General features: G+C 42.8%; 1 protein-coding gene across 4 annotated transcripts; it reads right to left on the reverse strand.

Annotated features, from left to right (window-relative positions):
• Positions 1 to 241: 241 nt before the first annotated feature.
• On the reverse strand, positions 242 to 20,349 carry Nol11 (nucleolar protein 11). 4 transcript variants are annotated; one of them, XM_076543590.1, is made up of 18 exons: positions 20,149 to 20,349; positions 18,804 to 18,917; positions 18,635 to 18,691; positions 17,833 to 17,981; positions 15,999 to 16,056; positions 15,234 to 15,378; positions 14,352 to 14,540; positions 13,491 to 13,567; positions 10,730 to 10,853; positions 10,324 to 10,409; positions 8,883 to 8,957; positions 8,001 to 8,182; positions 5,848 to 5,973; positions 5,463 to 5,654; positions 4,198 to 4,279; positions 3,604 to 3,696; positions 1,318 to 1,425; positions 242 to 734 (listed from the first exon to the last, which is right to left on the reverse strand). In XM_076543590.1, exons 1-18 carry the CDS (start codon positions 20,287 to 20,289, stop codon positions 618 to 620), a joined length of 2,115 nt encoding a protein of 704 aa, XP_076399705.1. In that variant the 5' UTR covers positions 20,290 to 20,349; the 3' UTR covers positions 242 to 617. The 4 variants fall into 4 exon arrangements, with proteins under 4 accessions (XP_076399705.1, XP_076399702.1, XP_076399706.1 ...); XM_076543587.1 differs by having other exon boundaries at positions 5,463 to 5,714; positions 20,149 to 20,348; XM_076543591.1 differs by having other exon boundaries at positions 4,198 to 4,276; positions 20,149 to 20,347.

Raw genomic sequence — 20,349 nt, forward strand, 5'->3', positions numbered from 1 at the left:
GCTGGGAGTCCTGAGTGCTCCATGTGGCCCTGTCCCCATGGCCACAGAGACAACTGAGCTAGAATAGATTCTGACTAAGAAATACACTACCCTTTGGTTGACTCTTGAGATGGTTTGTTTCTTTTATTAAAAGAAAAACTGTTTTCAAAATGTATAAGAAATTAGACTTTTATCAATACACAAATAAGTTTACTTAAAATCAGCTCAATCCCATATTTAAAAAACTTCCATAACCTCCTTCCAGGGATGTCTGGAACCCAGAGCCAGTTTGTGTGAACCCCGCAGCACACGGAGGAGCAGTGATGTGATGGTCCAGGTACTCTCTTCAGACTCGAGTGATGGATGCAAACAAAACTTTCTTCCCTGGATGAACAGGTGGATTCTTACAAAGAATTCCATCAAGCTGGGCGTGATGGCCACGCCTTTAATCCCAGCACTCTGGGAAGTAGAGGCAGGCGGATCTCTGTGAGTTTGAGGCCAGCCTGGTCTACATATTCAGTTCCAGGACAAGGCTACATAGTGAGACACTGTCTCAAAGAAACAAAAACAAAAAACAAATAAAAAAGAGAAAGAGAGCAAGAACTCCATAAAAAGTCCACGAAGGAAAACTCCGGCTTTCAGAAGAGTTCCAGTACTTCAATGGAGTACAGTCCTCTATTGCTCTTGTCCTGATTCAACTTCTGTAGCTCCCGAAAACTTACTTCAATCTTGTTGAGCTCAGAATAGACAGAAATCTGAGGAAGAAAAGACCCAGAGAAACTCTACTGTAACTCCACATACAACACACTAATAATGGCTTTTCCAGGAACATTTTTGTTTTTTGGACTAGAATGCATCAACGGCCTTAACTATGTATTGTTCCCTCTACCATGAGCTGATTCCATCTCTTCATAACCAAATTTTAAGGATAAGGTGTATGGATTATAGTTATGTTCAATTAGTTTTTTTTTTTTCAAGACAGGGTTTCTCTGTGTAGCTTTGGAGCCTCTTCTGGAACTCCTCGGTAGCCCAGGCTGGCCTTGAACTCAGAGCTCCGCCTGGCTCTGCCTCTCGAGTGCTGGGATTAAAGGCGTGCGCCACCACTGCCGCCCGGCTTTTTTTTTTTTTTTTTTTTTTTTTTTTTTTAAAAAAACAACCAAGGTATTTCTTGAGACAAGCCACTACCCCTTGGATCTGTGGGGTGGGAGGAGAGAACCACTCTCTAAAGCAGTGTGCTCTGACGGACACATTCATGCTTTGGCATACATGCACCCACCCAAACACATCACCCAACCCAGAATAAAATAATTAACCTAAAAGAATTAAATAGCCACAAACCTGAGATTTCACAAATTTGTAAAGATTAAGAATGAGTCTTTTTGCTTCTGGAATCATTAAGACAACAGTAAAATTAGCATCGAGAAGTAGGCATATCCAATCCATAATCTGGAGATAAATACAAAAAAATTAATCCATTAATTCAAGTCCATTATGGTCTCAAACAGAGGAAAAACAAATCTTTTTTTTTTTTTTTTTTTTTGGTTTTTTGAGACAGGGTTTCTCTGTGTAGCCTTGGCTGTCCTGGAACTCACTCTGTAGACCAGGCTGGCCTTGAACTCAAGAGATCTGACTGCCTCTGCCTCCCAAGTGCAGGGATTAAAGGAGTGCGCCACTATTGCCTTGTGAGTCCAGTGAATCTTGAGTGTAAAATTAAAATTTGTCTAGAAGAATTGTACTGACACGATGAGGAGGGCACAAGAGGCGCCGCCCGCCCTGAGGGACTGAACTCCTGGCAAGTCTGAGCTGTTGATGAGGCTGTCTATCCATCCAGTGGTGCAGCCACTGGGAAGCAGACACCCTCCACCCATGCTCATGAAGGAGCCCTCATCAGACTCTGGGTCACACGAACACAGACATGAAGTCCTATGAGGGCATGTCTCAGGAATAAGGGGCTTCATAAGAAGAGGGGGAGAGAGGTAACAGGGAGAAAAAGACTGAAGTCACTGCATTCATAACACATGAAAATGTCAAATAATAAGAAAACAACACTAAAACAGTAACAAGACAAATGATAATTAACTCAATACACAAAGATCTGTTTATAAACACCTCTCCTCCAAACAGGAAATACAACAGAAAGATGGATAAAGAACCTGAGAAAATAACTCACAAAAAGGAGTAAAGCAAGAAAAACTATTGCCCCTCTACTGTCAAAGGCTATCCATGGCAACATTGTTCTACCTGACTAGCAGGACTGAGAAGTTTGACAATAACCGCAGGTGTGGGCAGAGCATGGGAACTAAGTGCCCGACTTCAGGGGCAGGCCCCATCACAACTCTTTGGAAAGGTAATCTGGCATTATGAAAACTGAAAACACATGCCCCTTTCCCTCAGTGTTCCTCTTGTGGGAATAAACCCACAAAGATACCCATGTGAAGATTAGCACTCAAAGACTATTTCTGTTGTAAAACTTGGAAGCGACGTATCAGGAGGGGATGAGAAAAGCCAGAACATGTCTGCAACATGGTACTGAGACAAAGAATCAACTTGGAGAATGTCACACACACACTAAAGGTCTTGTGTCAGAAAGACAAAAATCAAAGACAGGTAAAAGACACAAAAGAAACTTTTCTGAGTTTTTTTGTTTGTTGTTTCTTTAAGACAGGGTTTCTCGCCGGGCGGTGGTGGCGCACGCCTTTAATCCCAGCACTTGGGAGGCAGAGCCAGGCGGATCTCTGTGAGTTCGAGGCCAGCCTGGGCTACCAAGTGAGCTCCAGGAAAGGCGCAAAGCTACGCAGAGAAACCCTGTCTCGAAAAACCAAAAAAAAAAAAAAAAAAAAAAAAAAAAAAAAAAAAAAAAAAAAAAGACAGGGTTTCTCTGTAAAGTCCTGGCTGTGCTGGAACTCACTCTGTAGAGCAGACTGGTCTTGAACTCAGAGAGCTGCTGCCTCTCCGCCTCCCAAGTGTTGGGATCAAGGTGTGTGTACCATGCCTGGCTCCACAAGAGAAACTTTTTTCTTTTTAGTTTTTGGTTTTTTAAGACAGGGTTTCTCTGAAGCTTTGGAGCCTGTCCTGGACTAGCTCTGTAGACCAGCCTGGCCTCGAACTCACAGAGATCCAACTGCCTCTGTCTCCCAAGTGCTGGGATTACAGGCATGCGCCACCACCGCCCGGCCACAAGAGAAACTTTTAATGTTGGTTATCTCTAAGAGGGGCTGGAGGAGCAGAGGTACAAAGTTTACCTTTTTTCCCCTTGTTTGTTGAGGCAAGGTCTCACTATGAGAACTCATTGTGCAGACCGGACAAGTCTTGAACTCATAGAGACTCATCTGCTCCTGACTTCTGAGTATTAGGATTAAAGGCACATGCCACCACACCTGGTCTCAATGTGTGCTTCTGAACCTACAGTGCTGTAGAAACTTTCTCCTACAAAGATGATTTGGGGTTCTGTAATCTGGAACTATGAATCTAGAAATCCACCTACTTACTGAACAGAGAAGCCCTCTCCAATCCAGCAACGTGCATGAGGGAGGAGGCGGAGGTCGCCAGAGACCAATCGGTAATGGCACTGCAAGGCTGACCCCTGCACGCAAGGCTTCCGTACAGTGGCAGAAGCAGTCTCACCTGGCTCAGAGTCGGAGGGCTTACTCCAGGAAGAGTCATGGCAGCATCGCCACTGCACTTCAGATAGAGGAAATACAGGTACTGGAGAAAGAGCTGCGGGAGGGAACAGGAGCACAGCTTACCACCCGGGGGAAAACAACGTTCTCTGCAGAGAAGCCCAACAGACAGTAGAACAAATCTACCCCGCTGCTCAGTTAACTGATACATCAAACAAATGTGAAGACAGACAGAATGAGAAAAACGGAGTCCCTGTCACCGCTAAGCAGCTCTCTAGTTAGGACAGGAATGAGCTCAGGTCAGAAAACAACAGGTGAGAAGAGACAATTTTTCCCTTTTCTTTTTTCAGTTCTTTTAAGTGTCTCTTCAGTGACAATCTGAGATGGTTTAACCTGGTTTCCAGCATGGAAAAGGAACATACCAAGGTCTCTCACCCCCAAATCACTCTGGTCTCCTGAGCAATTTTCACCGTGTGTGGGCTTCTCTCTTACGCATATGAAAGTGTCCCACAGTGTTAGAATGGCCGACTAGTTGCTCAGAATTACGCAGGACAACTCAGACCAGAAATCAAATGCACAGGGTGTGCAGAACACTTACTGTGATGTGCTTCGCAGGGATGTCCTTCAGGTGCGGCAGGAGGAAGGTCTCACTATATGCTGAATGGAGAACTGCATTTCTACTCGGGACTAAAGGAAAATCTTCAATAAAGGAAAGGCTGCACTACTGTAAACAGAGTCGTTCCCTTCCGGGTTTACAGCAGGTCTAACCTCCTCCAACACTCTATCACCAGAGATCGGGAACACCAGTCATTTGTAAACACATTTTTTAAAGAACTGATAAAAAGCTCGTACACTACTATAGCTTCTGCTGCTCCTTTTCTCCCTTTTTCGGGGGGCAGGGTGTACGGTTTCAAGACAAGTTTTCTCTGTGTAACAATCCTGGCTGTCCTGGAACTCCTATGTAGCCTAGGCTAGCCTCAAATGCACAGAAATCCGCATGTCTCTGCCTCCCGAGTGCTGAGATCAAAGGCACGCACCATCACTGCCTGGCACCTTTTTTTCCCTGTGGATATAGAATCTTACCCTAGCCCAAGCTGGCTTTGAACTCTCAGCAATCCTGCTTCGGTTTCCCAAGTGTTGGGATTACAGGTGTGAGGTCTAGTATAGCTCCTTCTTTTTTTAAAATGACACTTTTATGTACAGGTGTTCTGTCTGCATGCGCGTCTGTGTGAAGGCTGCTGGATCCCCTGGAACTGGAGTTAACAGTTGTGAGGTGCTATGTGGGTGCTGGGAATTGAACCCGGGTCCTCTGGAAGAGCAGCCAATGCTCTTAACCACCGAGCCGGCTCTAGCTCCTAGTATTATAGCTTCTTAATTATGAATACAGAGGAAAAAGAAGAAAAAAGAAAAGAAAGCAAACAGGCCAAGAAAGACATGGTGGCACACCCCTGCAATCTTGGCACTCTAGAGACAGGAGGATGCCAAGGCTACATGAGCCACATCTCAAAACAAAATTAAATGAAACCAAATGACAAAAGAACCCCCAAAGAAAACAGATATCGATGGCTAGGGAAGGTAGCTCTGAGGTAGAGTTTTTGACAAGTATTCATAAGACCACAGGAGTAATCCACCCCAACACACATGCACGTGTGCACGCGTGGGGGTGAGGGGAGAAGAGAAGAAAAATGGGGGGGGGGAGGCAAGAGATAGGTTTAATAAATTAGATGAAAGCAGTATCTAATATAATCCATTTCAAGCAGACACTGAGAAAACTGGGGGAAACAACTGGATCACGCCTCAGTCACTGCTTGCATATAACTATATCCCTAAGGAACAGTGCAACGAAACCATCTGGAAGGATACAGCAGAGCCGCTCGCTTTGGTGCCACAGGACATGAGGTCACGGGGAAAGAGACGGTCTCTTTGGCTGCGTCTTCGGGCTTTTTATTTAACTGCTGACCATCTTTACTGCAGCTACTGTCTTCGGGACTGAAGCCATTTTGAACAATCTCAGCTGGCTCTTCCATTTCCTTTTTCTCATCATGTATGGTATCACTATAATCAAAAACTGACTCCATATTGATATTAATGTCCCGAAGACAGTCATCACCAATGCTACGATGTTAATTGAAAGCAAGAGGTTAATTCTTCTCACCATTTCAACCCCTGAAAGTTCATCTTCTAAGCATTCAAATAAGCCACAGATTTAAATGACATCAAGGGAACGAGAGCACAGGTCCTAACTCACCTCAAGAAAAGCTTTAAGCAAGCACAGGTGGTCGATTCAGGAATGTCAGGGAACTGCTGCAGACACAGCTGTAACATCTGCACATCTGTGTGTTCTAGGGCAATCTCCATCAAGCCAGGGCACAAGCTGAGACCAAAAATAAGACAATTACTATGATTTAAAAAAAAAATCATTAATAAAAAAATTAAAACATGAGTTCTAGGACAGCCAGGGGCTACATAGAGAAACCCTGTCTTGAAAACTAAAACCAACAACCAACCAAAACACACACACACCCCTAAACAACAAAAACTATTTTATGAGTGTTTTGCCTACATGTAAGTCTGTGTACCACCTGTGTGGCTGTTGTCTATGAAAGTCAGAAGAGGGCATTGGATCCAGGGTACTGGAGTTACAGATGGCTGAGCCACCAAGTGGGTGCTAGGAAAATAAACCCAGGTCCTTTTCAAGAAGAGGCTGGCCTCAAACCATAACCTCCCTACTTTGACATTCCGGTGTCTCACTTACAGGCACGCACATCACCACTGTCCTAGTTTTTCCAGCTGCTATGGTAACAACCTATGTGGTTCACAGGCTGCTGGAAATTTTTGAGGCTACAATGTGGAAGTCTGGTATTTGGGGTTCAAAAAGCAGTTAATGCTAAAAGGAAAGCTCAGGAGGCCATTTGGGTGGGACCCTAAAAACAGCAATGCTGACAGAAACCAGACAGTGAACAAGAGACTGGTCTAGGAGTTGGCTCTGGGCCGTTTGTGTGAATTCTGACCAAGAATTTGGCTTCACTGTCCATGCCCTGAGAATATACATGAAGCTGAACTGAGCAATAACAGACTAGTTTGTTTCATAGAGGAAATTTCAAAAGCACTCATTTAGTTTGCTACTGAGAAACAACCTGTAACTCTTCAAGAGATCAATACCCCTAACTAGAAACTTTTTGTGCTGCACTGGACAATAGGGAAGCTGTCACGAGGGCAAAACTCCACCCTTCAGAGGCTTCTATCTAGTGAATACATACAGGTTCACTTAAAGGAAGTCTACTGCCTAGCAATCTGTTGCACTAGAGCCAGCACAAAGAGGCTGATATAGCTGTGGTCCAAGCTACACCCTGCGCTTACAGCAAAAGTCAGCAGCATTATTATGTAGTAATAGTTTTGAGGGTAAAGATAAAAAAATTGAGGCCAGGCAATGTGTGGCAGGATTGGAGTCCCTATAAAGAGGATCCACAAGCCACCGTGTGAAGCTGTGGAAGTCAAGTCTATGTGGTACAGCCTATTTCATCACAGCAACAAAACTAAAGGCAGCTAAGACGACCACCACACCCAGATGGCAACCTCTCCGGTTCTATGGGTGCATGTGGTGTGAATTCATGCATGTTCACTCATGAGTGAGTGTCCATGTATGTGTATGCTTGGGTCTGTGGAGGCCCTAGAGTAATGTGAGAGGCTTCTTCCATTGTCCTTCACCCTGTAACAGGCAGGGGCTCCACTGACCTAGAGATGGAGGTTGTAACTAAGCCCTATCTGCACCTCTCAAGCACTGGGACTGAGGTGAGCTGCATACCCCAGCATACTTTGATGTGGGTTTTGGGGGCCAAACTCCAGTCCTCACACTCTACCCAGTGAGCCACCTCCTCAGGAACCACTCTTACACAGAAAAATCACAAGTACGAAAAACAAGGTCAAAAGAATGCTAAATATTTTTTTTTTTTTTTTTTTTTTTTTTTTTTTTTTTTTTGGTTTTTCGAGACAGGGTTTCTCTGTGTAGCTTTGCGCCTTTCCTGGAACTCACTTGGTAGCCCAGGCTGGCCTCGAACTCACAGAGATCCACCTGGCTCTGCCTCCCGAGTGCTGGGATTAAAGGCGTGCGCCACCACCGCCCGGCAAGAATGCTAAATATTAAAAAAGAAAAATTTAAAAAAAAAGGGGGGGGGGCTGAAGAGATGGCTCAGTGGTTAAGAGCACAGACTGTTCTTCCAAAGGTCCTCAGTTCAATTCCTAGCAACCACATGATGGCTCACAACCATCTGTAATGAGATCTGGTGCCCTCTTCTGGCCTGCAGGGACACATGCAGACAGAACACTGTATACATAATAAATAAATATATTAAAAAAAAAAAAAAAAGAATGCTAAATATGAAGTGTGAGACACACATATACCTGTAGGAAAGCACATGCGTTTGGATGAGCTGCATCAGACAGTTCCGGGGATAAAACGATGGTTCTGCTTTACATCGTCCCAGAAGTCCTGCTACTATATCTCCAATTATAGTATGAAAGTCAGGTGTTGACTTAGCCAAAAATTTACGTAGTTCTACTTCAATGTGTTTTTCTGAATCTTTCTGAAAGGGCAAAATTAAAGAATTTAGTCTGGTATATTAAGAAATGTCACTTTGAACTAAAAAAAACCTTCCCAGCATAACATTTTCTCAAAACAGGAACATCCATGCAACCCATTGAAGCAAGGTGACTTAAATTCTACAACACACACACACACACACACACACACACACACACACACACACACACACACACACACACACAAAATTGCAGAGGAGAAAACTCCAAGGGTTCATAACCCATATACCCTGAGACTGTATTACAAACATAGTATGAAGTCTAAGATACAGAATGGGGACAGTGCCAGATCACTAATTTCATCTGATAATAGAGTCAAAGAAGGTAAAGTTTTGCACCAGCTCTGATGAAGGTAATACACAGCATAAATGTTTCCCATAGCTAACATTAAACATTAGAACATGTAGAATGGTGGCTGGAAAGATGGCTTAGCAGTTAAGAGCACTTGTTGCTCTTGTAGAGGACCTGGGTTCAATTCCCACCAACTATATGGTAGCTTAACTGCCCAGGCACTCAGGTGGTATACATTCATACACATAAAATAAATCTATGAATTAGGTTCTTTCAATCTACCTTTGAATGGGTCCCAAGGATCAAACTTGGTAACCAGGCCTGTGAAATAAGTGCCTTTACCAATGAGCCATCTTACCAGCCCAATTTCCAGTTTTCTTTCTTTAAATTTACCTTAATTATTGATAAAAGTTGTTTGGATCCTGGAACTTCCGGCTGTAAATTTGTTTCAATTTTTTTTCTCCGTGGCTGTAAGTAAATAAATCTATTTTAGGCTTTCAAAATAATGCAAAAGACACATAAGACACTTAGAGGACTATAAAACAGATTAGCATACTTGGTATGATCATATAGTTAAAAATACATATATTAAGGGTTTATTACGAAAAATTTAGTTTAAATTTTTGACACGTCTCTCTATGTAGTCCTGGGTGTCCTGAAACTCACTCTGTAGACCAGGCTGGCCTCAAAATCCAAGAGACCTGCCTGCCTCTGCCTCCTGAGTACTGGGACCTAAACTTGGGTCCTCTGCAAGAGCTGCAAGCATTCTTAACTACTTTAACCCTAATCACATTATTTTTAAAAAACAAGCTTTAATTATAAATAAAATGCTTTTATTACAACTTTGAAATGAAATGTATTAAGACTTTTTTTTTTTTTTTAACCTAGGCTGGCCTGAAACTCACTATATAGCCCAGACTATCCTCAAACTTCCAATCCTACCTCCTGGGCCTCCTAAGTGCTGAAATTAGAGGCATGAGCCACCACATCCAGCTTTGGTTTTAGTTTAGTTTTAATTAATTAATTAATTTATTTTTAACACTTAAAACCTCTATACTCAGGAGGGTATTACTGCTAATCGCAAACTGGCCTATTTTCCTATCTGGGACTTTAACACATACTGGAGCTGGAGAGATAGCTCAATATAACCATTGAGAACATTCACTGAACTTGCAGAGGACCTGAGTTTGGTTCCCAGCACCTACATTGCAGTTCAAAACCACTTATAACTCCAGTTCTAGGGGATCTGACTCTCTCCTCATCCTCAGCTGGCTCCTGCATGTATATAGAGCACATATACCCTGGCACATAAACATAAAATAAATACATATTTAAAAACAACTAGCTGGGTAGTGGTGCTGCATGCTGTTAATCCCAGCACTTGGGAGGCAGAGGCAGGTGGAGTTCAAGGCCAGCCTGGTCTACAAAGTGAGTTCCAGGACAACACAGAGAAACCCTGTCTTGAAAAACAAAAACAACCCCCACTGAAAACCAGTTAACAGCTAGATTTACAAGTATCACTTTAGATAAAGACTTTAAGCCTACAAGCCCTTTACTAAGAACAAGCTGTAAGAGGTACACAGGTATGAACGTTTCCTGTTTTTGTTTTGTTTTTTTCCCAAGACAGGGTTTCTCTGTGTAGTTTTGGTGCCTGTCCTGGATCTCGTTCTGTAGACCAGGCTGGCCTTAAACTCAGAGATCTGCCTGGTTCTACCTCCTGAATACTGGGATTAAAGGCATGTGTCACCGTCACCCAACTCCTTTTCCTGTGTGTGTGTGTTTTTTTTTTTTTTTACATTCCCAATGACATTGATCATTCAGCTACTGAACTTACAGTTTTTGACTGCTCTGCACTGTAGGACCCAAGTTCATATCCTGAACACGTTTCCCAGTTTACAAAATGGGGCATGGGATGAGTGCCTATGGAAACACAAAACATAAATTACTGAACTATTCTGACCTAACATCATCAAATTAAAGAACGACAACAAAAGAAAACCACTTATGCACAATTTAAGAGAGGTTTCAGCCAGGTGGTGATGGTGCATGCGCTTAATTCCAGCACTCAGGAGGTATTAGCAGGTGGATCTCTGAGTTCAAGGCCTGGCTAGTCCACAGAGTGAGTTCCAGGGCAGCCAGGACCACACAGAGAAACCCTGTATCGATAAACCAAAGAAAAGAAAAAGGAACCAGGAACTCATAAAATTATCTGTGTCTATAAAAAAGTAGAGTGTTCCAACCTGACTCTTGAGTAGGCTTGAGCTTTCCCAGAGCGCCTGCCAGAGATGACACTTCACACTTGTATGGAATCACAGTTAGACATTTTCCATGTAGCATAAATAGTATTTCCCCATGATACCAGAGCTGGAAAAAAAGTTTAAAAAGTAAGCATATATTTTTTTCTGAGATCTGACTCTAAAAACATGTAACTTATTTTATTAGCACGTATTCACTGTACCAAATGATGGATTTCATATATTTTCAACTACACTCAAAATCACTCACCTTTGACCCTAGTTTACTATCCCACCCCCTCCTGATGCTCAGTCTCTTCTTTCCATTCTCCCTGCTCCACTCTTACACACAGTGAAGTCTAGATTCAGCAATGAGAGAATTAGGATTTTTAAAAATTTCCATATACTTTTCCTATAAATGACATTCCACTCTTCTTTATGAACCAAGTTCCATAATGTAATATATAGCATACTGTCTTCATCCATTCAGCCACTGATGGACACACAGGATGACTTGTTGTTGTTTTGAGACAGGGTTTCTCTGTGTAGTCCTGGCTCCTGGAACTCACTCTGTAGACCAGGCTGGCCTCAAACTCACAGAGATCTGTCGTGTCTGACTCCTGAGTGCTGGGATTAAAGACGTGTGCCACCACTGCTGGCTAGGCTGATTCTTTAACTCAAGCTTATCATGTAACAGTAATGGTGCCCAACGTGCCTTATGTTCTCTTTGATATTCGTAACTGAAGAAAAACATTTGATTGCAAAAGCTGTTGAGTTATGCCAAAATGTATATTTTAAAGGTACCTTGACTTCAAAATTTGGATGTAAAGATATGTTGCTTTGGAAAGGAGGCTCTGTTTTTGTTTCCACAGAAAGCCAGAGGCTATGGATTTATTTCAGTTTAAGATACATCAGGTTTGCCCAGCCAAGACCCCCTGAAAGGTCTCCTATGACACCAAGGCCCAGATGATCCAACAACCAGAACCGTTTCAAGGCAACTGGCTCAGACGATACACCCTCATGGACTACTCCATAATCCTAAAATTTTCTTTGTGTCCCCATAACATACAGCGACCCCCTCCAGCAGGAAGTAGTAAGAGAAGCTACACCCAAATTCCCAAATATACCAAGCTGGCTTTGGAGATGTGTAAAAGTTAAAACCTTCCTCTTAAAAAAAAAAGGGGGCGGGGGGAGTGCTGTGGGATGGTCTGTATGTCAAATTGCTCTGATTGGTCAATAAATAAAACACTGATTGGCCAGTGGCCAGGCAGGAAGTATAGGCGGGACTAACAGAGAGGAGAATGGAGGGAACAGGAAGGTGGAGGAAGTTACTGCCAGCCGCCGCCATGACAAGGAGCATGTGAAGATGCCGGTAAGCCACGAGCCATGTGGCAAGGTGTATAGATTTATGGAAATGGATTAATTTAAGCTATAAGAACAGTTAGCAAGAAGCCTGCCACGGCCATACAGTTTGTAAAGCAATATAAGTCTCTGTGTTTACTTGGTTGGGTCTGAGCGGCTGTGGGACTGGCGGGTGACAAAGATTTGTCCTGACTGTGGGCAAGGCAGGAAAACTCTAGCTACACAGTAAGATTGCACAAGGTATCTCAAAATAAAAAAAAGCACCCCCCCCCCCGATTTATTTATTTATTTTCCCCAAGACAGGGTTTCTCTGTGTAGTCCTGGCTGTCCTAGAACTCAAAATGAAGACGAGGCTGGCCTCAAACTCAAGAGAGATCTATCTGTCTCTGTCTCCTAAGTGTTGGGATTAAAAGTGCACCATCACTGTCATACAAAATTTTAATTCTTTACCTAGTTCCATGGTAACATTTACTATTTAAAGACTAATTTATTAGGAATAGTAATACCTTAGGTATTACATAAAAAAAAAAAAAAAAAAAAAAAGAAAAAAAAGCTAAAAATAAACTAACTGTTCTCCTCTGACCTAAAATTAGCTATAATTCAGTGCTTTGAAACTCCTAATTAGTGGTGGCACATCCTTTTAATCCCAACACTTGGGAGGCAGAGGTAGGGGATCTCTCAGTTCGAGGCCCTCCTGGTGTAAAGAGTTATAGGACAGCCAGGGCTATACAAAGAAAACCTGTCTTGAAAAATAAAAACCAAAAAACAACAACAAAAAGAGAAATATTATTTATTTACTGTCAAGAGAGAGAGTTTAGGTCAGCCTGGTCTACAGAGTAAGTTCCAGCACAGCCAGGACTACACAGAGAAACCTTGTCTCAAAAAAGCCAAAAAACCCAAACAAACAAAAAACAAAACAAAACAACAACAAAAACTGCAAAACAAATCAAAATCATAAGTACATAGAAACAAAACGCCAACCAAATGTAATCTCTTAAGTAAAAAAATAAATTGTAAGCCAGGTGATGGTGCTGTACACCTTTAATTCCAGCACTTGGGAAGCAAAGGCAGGCAGATCTGAATTGAAGGCTAGCCTGGTTTACAAAGTGAGTTCTGGGATGGCCAGAGAAACCCTGTCTTGAAAAACCAAACAGTAATTCTAGTTTTCTTTAGAAGATCTTAATAGAAACCCAGGTAACTACCAGCATAATGGCACACATCTGTAATTCCAGTACTCAGTACTACGGCAGGAGGACTGCAACTGAGGCCACCCTGGGTTACACAGTAACCCCTTATCGAAAGCAAAAACCCAAACTCAAATCTGAACATGACAATGAAAACGAATCAACCCACCAACCAACCTACCAACCAAAAAAAAAAAAAAAAAAAAAAAAATCAAACTTACTTGCCCACTGGTTCCTTGCGGCAGCTCTTTTGATGTCTGTAATGTTTGAAATTTTATGTTCCATATGGAGAGACATTCTACAATGTAAGTTACAAAAGTTCAGAAACAGACCTAAATAGAAACACATGATATCCTGGAGTGAAGGATGGAGGCAGAGGTAAATACACAAGTTTGCTTTATGTTTAAAAATGAGTGACTGCCACAGGAATTCAAACAAATGAGGCACAGGGTAGGTAGGAAGTAGAGTGGAAAAGTCCTAGGGAAGGTTAAAATAGAAAGAAATGCCTAGGACCAGATGACCTCACCACTGAATTCTACCAATTATAAATCAGCACCAAACTCTCTTAGAATAGAGAAGAAATATGTCCCCACCCTCCATTAAGTCAGTATTACCCTGAGACTAAAGCCAAAGCCAAGACATTCATACAGGCACACACAGGCACACACAGGCACACACAGGCACTAATAAATAACGCTTAGCAAAGCTGCAGGGATAAGAGTAACACAGAACCAGTTGTGTTTCTACAGCCTAGAAAGGAAAACTCTGAAAAGGAAACAACATTTATATTAGCATCTAAAAGAAGAATTTAACCAAGGAAGGAATGACTGAAGGTACCAAGTACAAAATACTGCTAGCAGAAATTTAAAAAAAAACCTAAACAGATGGGAATTCATGAATTTAAAGATGGCACTGGGCATGGTGGCACACACCTGTAATCCCAGTGCTTGGAAAACTGGGGTAGGAGGATCTTGGGATCAAGGCCAGCCTGAGCTACATAGTGAGAGTCTGCTGAAAACAAAGAGAAATGATGGAGACTGAAGGCTAAAAGCGAAGTTTGATTCTTAGGTGATTTCAGTTACCCTTAGAAGTTGGAAGTGGAGGTCCCAGGACTGCTATGTGGTCTTGATCCAGGATGGTGATGGCAGTACCATTTCGAGCACCAGCAGACACAATTGCCTTGAGCATCAATGCTCTAACTAACCTCTGACTCTTTTCAGTGTCACTTGAATATATTGGTATCAAGGTTTCATATATACACCCATCGGAACCTGTTGGGAGCAGGAATTTGTTGTTTAGAAATGATAAAAGGACAGTCTGTATCTGCTGTAGTTAAATGTTTTAGGTTGTTATAATAGAACTTTGAACAATCATATCACTCCGTGCTTTCCCCAACAAATTTTTATAAATGGAGTCAGTAAAGTGGTTTGCAAGGCAAAGGCACTTGGCACCAAACCCGATAACTTGAGTATGATCACTGGAGCCCACATGACAGAGGAGGAAACTAACTTCAAGTTGTTCTCTGACCTCAAAATGGTAGCCAAAGGACACGCACACAAGAACACACACTAAATAATGCCAAAGAAATGTGTGTGAGTGTAGGGGAAACACACTGGAGGTGCAACTCAATGGGTAAAAGTGTTTGTCTACTATGCACAGGCCTCAGGTTCAATCCCCGGCACCACATAAAACCAGGCATGGTTTTACACACCTCCGTAATCCCAACCCCTGGAAGGCAGAGGCAGGAGGATGAAAAGCTCATCAGGAGGATCAGAAGGACCATCCTTATGTACATGTGACCCTTCTTTTTATAGGTATTGTATTATTTGTTGTTGTTTATGGCAAACTGTCACAAAAGAGTCATATGAAATGACTGAGGAAGAAACTGCAGGAAACTTAAGTGTAGTGTACACAACCCTCTGACAGCCTTCCACTTACCACTTCTGTTATTAAAGAAAACTTACTTAATGACACCAGGGAGATGAATTTCCCATCCACACGTGCAGTAAAATTTGGTTTAACAGATTTTTCTTCTTTTCCAAATAAGAGTGTGTATTTGCTCAAGCTGTGTGATTTGCACAATCGTACATAAGCAAAGTAATTCCCATGCTACAAGAAAAAAAATTATTTTGTAAATATCCCTAGTTTAACTAACTACAGTTAAGTGTTAAAACTAGTAATTGCTCCATTCTAATTACTTCAATAAATACCTAAAAGCTGCTAGCCCAGGTTGGGTGTGGTGGCATATACCTGTGATCCCAGCACTTGGGAAGCAAAGGTAAGAAAAATGCAATGTGTTCCAAGCTAGCCTGGACTACAAAGTGAGTTACAGGCGATTGAGGACTGCAGAGATGTTATGCTTGGTAAGCAAGAGCTGTGCCATTGAGCTACATCCCCAACCCTTGTCTTGTGAGACACTGTCTCACATGTAGTCCAGGCTGACCTCAAACTCTTCATCCTCCTGCCTCATTCTTCCCAGTGCTGGGATTACAGGCATGTACCATCACCATCCAGCTTCACATGGGGTTTTTATACAATAAAAATAAAATGAATTAATTTGCTAAAAAATGTTGGTTTAATTTAGGCATAGAAATAATTATAACTAGTACTTTAGGGGTCACAAAAGAAATAACCTTCTAAAAGAGATAGTAAAACTGTATTTTAGTTTTAAAAATAACACAGGTGACTTTAAAATGTCAAAAAGACCAGAAATTGAAGATGTCACTTACTTTTTCTGTGATAAAAATTAAAACAGGTTGCTTAAATACCATGAAAAACTCTGACCACCTTTAAAAAAGATTAGAAAACACAAAATCAGTTGAGAAACGTTATTTACCAATTAAACTTAGATAACTATTATGTCATTTTTGGAGCCAGCACAACAGAGAACCCCTGCTTCAGTAGCTACAGCGCCATCTGTCCAGTGCATTTCTGGAGATAGCACAGCTTGTTAAACTTCCCAGACACTAATGAACACTGTGAGGCTGCAGGAGAGAGGCGTCTGCAGTCCTTTCAGAATTACTTTGGGGACTAGTGTTCTTAGGATAACTTTAGATTCTTATCTGCCTTCTATAAGCAACAGAGAATGAGCCACAGGGAAGCTAAATGACCCATGACTAGGGCAGCCTTGGCAGCTTGGGGCAAAGTGGTGACTAGATCCCAAATGTCACTCACTCCTTGAATTGCTGCTCACACCTTAGAGGAATGCATGGGTTAGTCTGAGAACAAGCTATCCACCTGCTCACTTACTCAGCACAAGTCTGCTGTTAGGAATTTAGTTTCTACCAGGTGGACCCGGAGGCCACACGTCAAATGAACAGGGAATGTGATGAAGTGATGAGCATGGGAGGAATGGGAAGTCAAGGACTGTCTGACCACATGAATGAGCCATTTATCCAGCATTATTCCTGAGCCCAGGAAAGCCTTAAAGCATCACCATGGCCTCTGAGTACCAAGGAAGAGTTTTCTTCAGGGGAAAGGGCTGTGGCTTGGCAGCTGGGCAGTATGACAGAAGCAAAGGGTTTGTACATTCGGTATATCCATTCCACCCACACAGCTGATTCTCCAGGTCTGACAGCTGACCAGGATTATGGTTGTTTCCTCATACTCTACGATCTCACAGGCTCTTGGAGATTTTGCTTAATGTCTCCTAAACATTGTTTTTGCCTTTTTTTTTTAAAAAAAAATATTTATTTATTTATTGTGTATATAGTATTCTGTCTGCATGTATGCTTACAGGTCAGAAGAGGGCACCGGATCGAATTATGGATGGTTGTGAGCCACCATGTGGTTGCTGGGAACTGAACTCAGGACTTCTGGAAGAGTAGTGTTCTTAACTGCTGAGCCATCTCTCCAGCCCCTGTTTCTGCCTTTTTTCTTTTTTTAGATTTATTTATTATATATACAGTGTTCTGACTACATATCAGAAGAGGGTACCAAATCTCGTTAAAGATGTGTATGAGCCATCATTGGGTGCTGGGAACTGAACTCAGGACCTCTGGAAGAGCAGACAGAGTTCTTAACTGCTGAGCCATCTCTCCAGCCCCTGTTTTTTCTTTTCTTTTCTTCTTTTTTTTAGATTTATTTATTATGTATACAGTGTTCTGACTACATACCAGAAAAGGTAAAAATGGGTGTGAGCCACCATTGGGTGCTGGGAATTGAACTCAGGACCTCTGAAGAACAGTCAGTGCTCTTAACCTCTGAGCCATCTCTCCAGGCCCGTTTTGTTTTGTTTTTAAAGACAGGGTCTCACTATGTTACCCCTGCTGGCCTAGAACCAGCCTGGCCTCAAACTCAGAGCTCTAAGTGCCTCTGTCTCCCTAGTACTATACCCAGCAATAAGTGGGACTTAATTACGATAGTTTTGTCTTAGGATTCCAGGGACTAATGCTAGGTTCCAGACATACTAGGCAGGGCTATACCACTGAATATACCACTAAGTTATACCACAGCCTTTATGTTTCTAAGCAAAAACACCTTAAACACAGTAAAGAATGTAGTAAAGTAATGCAGAGTACATTTTCTACTGGTAAAAATCCATATACAAGTATTGGCACTTACCTGATCACTTCCTCATCAGGGATGACAGCTTCAATGTTTTGCTGAGGCTCTGTAAGCAAGGCCTCTAACCCACGAGCAGCTCCTCTTCGGAACAGCACCAGTGGTTCTGTCCTTTGTACTGAGTGGATCCTGTGGACCTCAGCTGACAGCTGGAAAAAATGTTCCAAGTATGTCTAGTTATGTTATCTGGGCTGGCTTTGTACTCATGATTCTGCTTTAGCCTCCCAAGTGACATTACCAGCATGGGCCATCACCCACCCCTCACCTTTTATTTTTAAACTTGGTTTTTTTGAGACAGGGTTTCTCTGTGTAGCTTTGGTGCCTGTCCTGGATCCCGCTCTGTAGCCCAGGCTGGGATTAAAGGAATGCACCTCCACTGCCTGGCCCACCCCTCACCTCCTTTTTTTTTTTTTAAAGATTTATTTATTTATTTTGTATACAGTGTCCTGCCTGCAGGCCAGAAGAGGGCACCAGATCTCATTACAGATGGCTGTGAGCCACCATGTGGGTGATGGGAACTGAACTCCAGTCCTCTGCAAGGGCAGCCAGTGCTCTTAACTGCAGAGCCATTTCTCTAGCCCATTCATGAACTATTTAAACCATCACCCTTTATGGGACATAAATCCTGCATTTTCTAACTTGATAGTTGTCGTGACCTATATGAAAACAGCTGGAAGGGAAAATTGACTACAACCATAGGTTCCTTTGCCCTCAGGCAATAAATAAATAAATAACAATTGTGAGATTACGAGTTATTCCATTTTACCAACAATTAAATATGTCAGAAAATCCAAAGCCTTACCGTAGCTTTAAATACTTTATCCAGGTTTACGTCTTCATGATTCCATATTCTCAAAACCTTAAATAAAAATACACGTTAATTAGTACTCTATAGCCTATTTACATGTGATGGACAGTCAATACACACAACCTATCATATGTTACACATATTAATATATTCTTAACTTTACCTTATGGTCATGTACCACAATGTACTCTCCAGTCTGAAAGTTGCACACAGCTGGACATGTTATAGTTTGACCTTGTTTCACCGACCAGCTGCCCAAGGGTTTCTGATCAGAAACCTGGCAAAAGAACACAAAATTCAAGACTTCAGCTTCAGACGTTAGAGATTTAACAAACAAGAAAAGAAGCCATCGAATGACAATCATTGAACATGATTTCTAATTTAATTTAGGTACTTCATAAAGTACCTAATGGATGGTACTCTGTGGATCTCTGTGAGACCAAGGCCCGCCTGGTCTGAGTGAGATCCAGGACAGGCACTAAAACAACACAGAGAAACCCTGTCTCAAAAAACAAAACAAAACAATTCTAATTAGGTGTGGTGGCTTATACTTATAGCCTGGGGAGGCTGAGGCAGAAGGATTGTAAATTCAAAGCCAGACCGGTCTCAAAACAAACATCCCCAAAACTCTTAACTAAAAGTAAGCCAATTAATTCAAGACATTGTTTATAAACAATGGTACACTTAAAAATGGGTTGATTACCCGTGGAACAGAGGCAAGGAAAGTTAGGTTGGTGTCAGTGGGTCCAGTTCATCCAACTCCCATCAACTACTGTATTCCTATGCAGAAACTGCCAAATCAGTGGGCAGCCTAAAGACAGAACAGTTTGAGGGAAGTCTAACCAGTATTGGGGGTTGTTGGCAGCCTGTCAGCAGATGAGTAACTTTTTAATGACACAGGAAACTGTTTAGAATGCCAGATTAAAAACCTCCCTTCTAGATGATTACTATAAGCAAGGTTGTAAGTGTGCTGAGCCAGGAATTAGGCTGCATGGCGGGCGAGATGGCCACTTTCCAGCTCTCAGATCCGGGTTTCATAGGTGAAAACAGACTTGCCCAGTCTTTCCAGGATACCAAGAAATCTCTGTCTCGTCCCCCGTCCCCCCCCCCAAAAAAAAAACCCAAGGAGCGGAGGATGAAGAGGCTAACACACATTCCCAACTTGTCAGTGGCGTCCTTTGTCGCTCAGTCTCCGCTCGACCCTTGGGCAAGCACGCCGCAGGGTGACAAGTCTCTCCGGCAAGACTTCAGGAGATTAGAGGCGGGGACCCGGGTTCCCGGCGTGTCCGTCCCACGTGCCCCGAGACACGCTCGCCTGTCACTGGGAAACAGGCCAGTCTTAACAGGAAAACAGCTTCTGAACCTCGGTCGGCCTCCCACCGCGGGGACCGCCGGGCTCTGCCAGCCCCGCTCCCGGCTTTCTTTCCCAAGCTGCGAGGAATTCGAGCCTCCCGCTCCCGGCTTCGGACAGAGGCGAGCGACAGCCCGGTCGCTCCCGCCACTCTCACCTTGTAGAGGACGACAGTCCTGCCGCTGTCCGTCACTAGGAACTGGTCTGCTTTGTCACTCTGCTCTACACCGAGGAATCCCTCAGGCCCGGCGCCCAAGACTCCCGTAGACAACGTGAATTCTTCCTCCAGGGCTGCCATTTTGGGCTGGCCCGCAGCCAGCGCATCCCTCCCAGCAGGCTTTGCGCTTCCTTCTCGCGA

This window comes from Peromyscus maniculatus, chromosome 8, assembly GCF_049852395.1.
Source record: "Peromyscus maniculatus bairdii isolate BWxNUB_F1_BW_parent chromosome 8, HU_Pman_BW_mat_3.1, whole genome shotgun sequence".
Classification (NCBI taxonomy): domain Eukaryota; kingdom Metazoa; phylum Chordata; class Mammalia; order Rodentia; family Cricetidae; genus Peromyscus; species Peromyscus maniculatus.